Source organism: Capsicum annuum, chromosome 2 (genome assembly GCF_002878395.1).
Source record: "Capsicum annuum cultivar UCD-10X-F1 chromosome 2, UCD10Xv1.1, whole genome shotgun sequence".
NCBI lineage: Eukaryota > Viridiplantae > Streptophyta > Magnoliopsida > Solanales > Solanaceae > Capsicum > Capsicum annuum.
In genome coordinates this window covers 93,850,262-93,852,513 of record NC_061112.1, presented here as the reverse complement: position 1 = coordinate 93,852,513, position 2,252 = coordinate 93,850,262, and the positions used below count along the sequence as shown (strand labels likewise).

The 2,252-nt window shown below is 30.3% G+C and overlaps 1 protein-coding gene across 1 annotated transcript; it reads right to left on the bottom strand.

Annotated features, from left to right (window-relative positions):
* Positions 1-240: 240 nt before the first annotated feature.
* LOC107861009 (ninja-family protein AFP3-like) lies at positions 241-2,018 on the bottom strand. The gene is made up of 2 exons (XM_016706421.2): positions 1,637-2,018; positions 241-569 (listed from the first exon to the last, which is right to left on the bottom strand). Exons 1-2 carry the CDS (start codon positions 2,016-2,018, stop codon positions 241-243), a joined length of 711 nt encoding a protein of 236 aa, XP_016561907.2.
* Positions 2,019-2,252: the final 234 nt, after the last annotated feature.

The following is a 2,252-nucleotide window of genomic DNA, read 5'->3' as shown; positions in this document are numbered from 1 at the left end:
ATTGAACATACACCAGCATATTTAGCATAGCAAAACAAATAGAATAACAGAAAAATAAAAATCATAATAACATTGATTGAAGACACTTATTCTATACAATAAAAGAAAGATAAAAAGACCAAGATATTCATGCTAATACCTTTTCAGGAATAGCGATTGAACTTGGGTTGTACAACGAAAGGAAGATAAAACAACAAAGATATTAAAGCTAATCCATTTTTTGGGTAACTGCCATTGTCACTACAATGGTACAGAATGTAAATCCAAATGCTTTAAAGGGTTTTCTATGTCAAATCCACCAGCATACATGACAAATTCAGTTGGGGTTAGAAAAGAACCATGACAAATACAAAATATCTTCAACTGTTGTTCCGTCTTATATCCATATAAGAATCCTTCAATCATCTTTTTATTTGGTATGCCACCTCTTGTGGAAATAAAAGGCAATCTGAGAATGAGATTCTTGAAAATCTCTGTAGTTTCTTCATAATTTTTTCCTGACAAGATTGATCTTTCCTCCAGTGACCGGCCATTGACTAGAGGTCTTACATCAGTAATACCACTTGGCCCTGCAATGAAAATAAGTGAAAGATATATATTGTTGGGTAATAAGAAGTATAAACAATCAAAAATAGACTACAATGATTCATTACTTAAGGTAGATTTTACTTGATATACGAGATCTCAGGTAGAGAGGGGTAATATTTTAGTAGGTAAGTTAACACTCTAGTTCTAGCAACAGATAAAATTGGCATCACATACTAGTTGAGATGCAATATGATATGAACCAAAAGCACACATCAAGGATAGTATTTATTCATTTTCTTCTAGGCTTCAGCCAACATTCTTTCAAGACCAAAATCACACCTTAATTAAGTAATAATAACTTTCTTTCTAATTCTTAATTAAACTACCAAGTATTAGATTATATTCACTAACAAATGTAATCAAAATGTGAACATCTACTATTCTATTTAACTGATGTGAAATTGAAAGATTTATACAAAGAGATTATCCATGATGAATATTATTTATATTATTTGATAAAGCTACTGGCTTCCTACTCAAACTGAATTTCACTATTTCATACAAATTAAAGTGGAATAACGTATATTCAACACCTTGAGATTTGATAACTTTGATTCTTTTCTCGTCTCTAATTTTTCAAATTTCGAAAAGATTAGACCAAACGTCTGTTTACTATGTTACTAGTATAAAGAACACTTTGAAGTAGCTAGCTGATACTTGTACCTAGAGCAATGTTTACACCAAAATAGTAAAAGAGCGATTTTACTTGTAAACAAGGCATTAAGTTGAAAACATCTTTCGTGGAACTGAAAGAATTTTTCATTGAAAGTTGATGATTTTATGCAAACAAATAGAGGGAAGAATAGTAATTAGTACACACATTTGATGCAAATTCAACTTGTCTTGTTATTTCTGAAGATTTTTCAAAATGATGAGTTTCAAAAATTTTCAACACTTGAAAGGTATCTTGACAAAATAGAAATCATCAATGAAATTAATCAAAAAATAAATGATTAAATTTATAAAATAGTGTTGGATAAAAATAATTTAATTTTGATACCTTGAACAAGTTATTGGCTTTGAAACTTAGTAACTCCTGAATAATTACCTGCTAGTAATCCTCCAGCAGACGATAAACAATTTCTACATGATCCACAATGACTATAACAACGTACGTTCTCCTCATCAGATTCCTTAACAACTTCAATCTTCTTCATTCTCTCCCTTTTATTATTACCATCTGCATCCATATACTTTAGGGAGGTAGATCCACCCAGAATATAACATATATTAACATCATTGGGTTCTTTAACAACTTCAATCTTCTTCATTTTCTCCCATTTATTATTATCATCCGCATCCACATATTTTAGAGATTGAATTTCCTCCCTTTTCCTACGTTGCTCTTCAACTTTTGCATGAAAAAAAGATGTCTTAATAATCAAAAATTGAATTTCCTCCCTTTTCCTACATTCCTCTTCAGTTTTCATAGGCAAAGTAGATATCTTAATAATCGAAAATTGAAATTCAATTATTTTTCTATCTCTGGGATGCACAAAATGAGTTATTAAAGAAGAAGAATAAGAAGGGTTCAATATTTTTAGTATTTTTAGGTCGACCCCAAATATACCGTTCAATGAAAGCCCTAAACATTAGTCTACATCATCTTTCCGTAACTCAGAATTTTCAAGAAATTCATAGTAATTTCTTTTTCGACTTGTCCC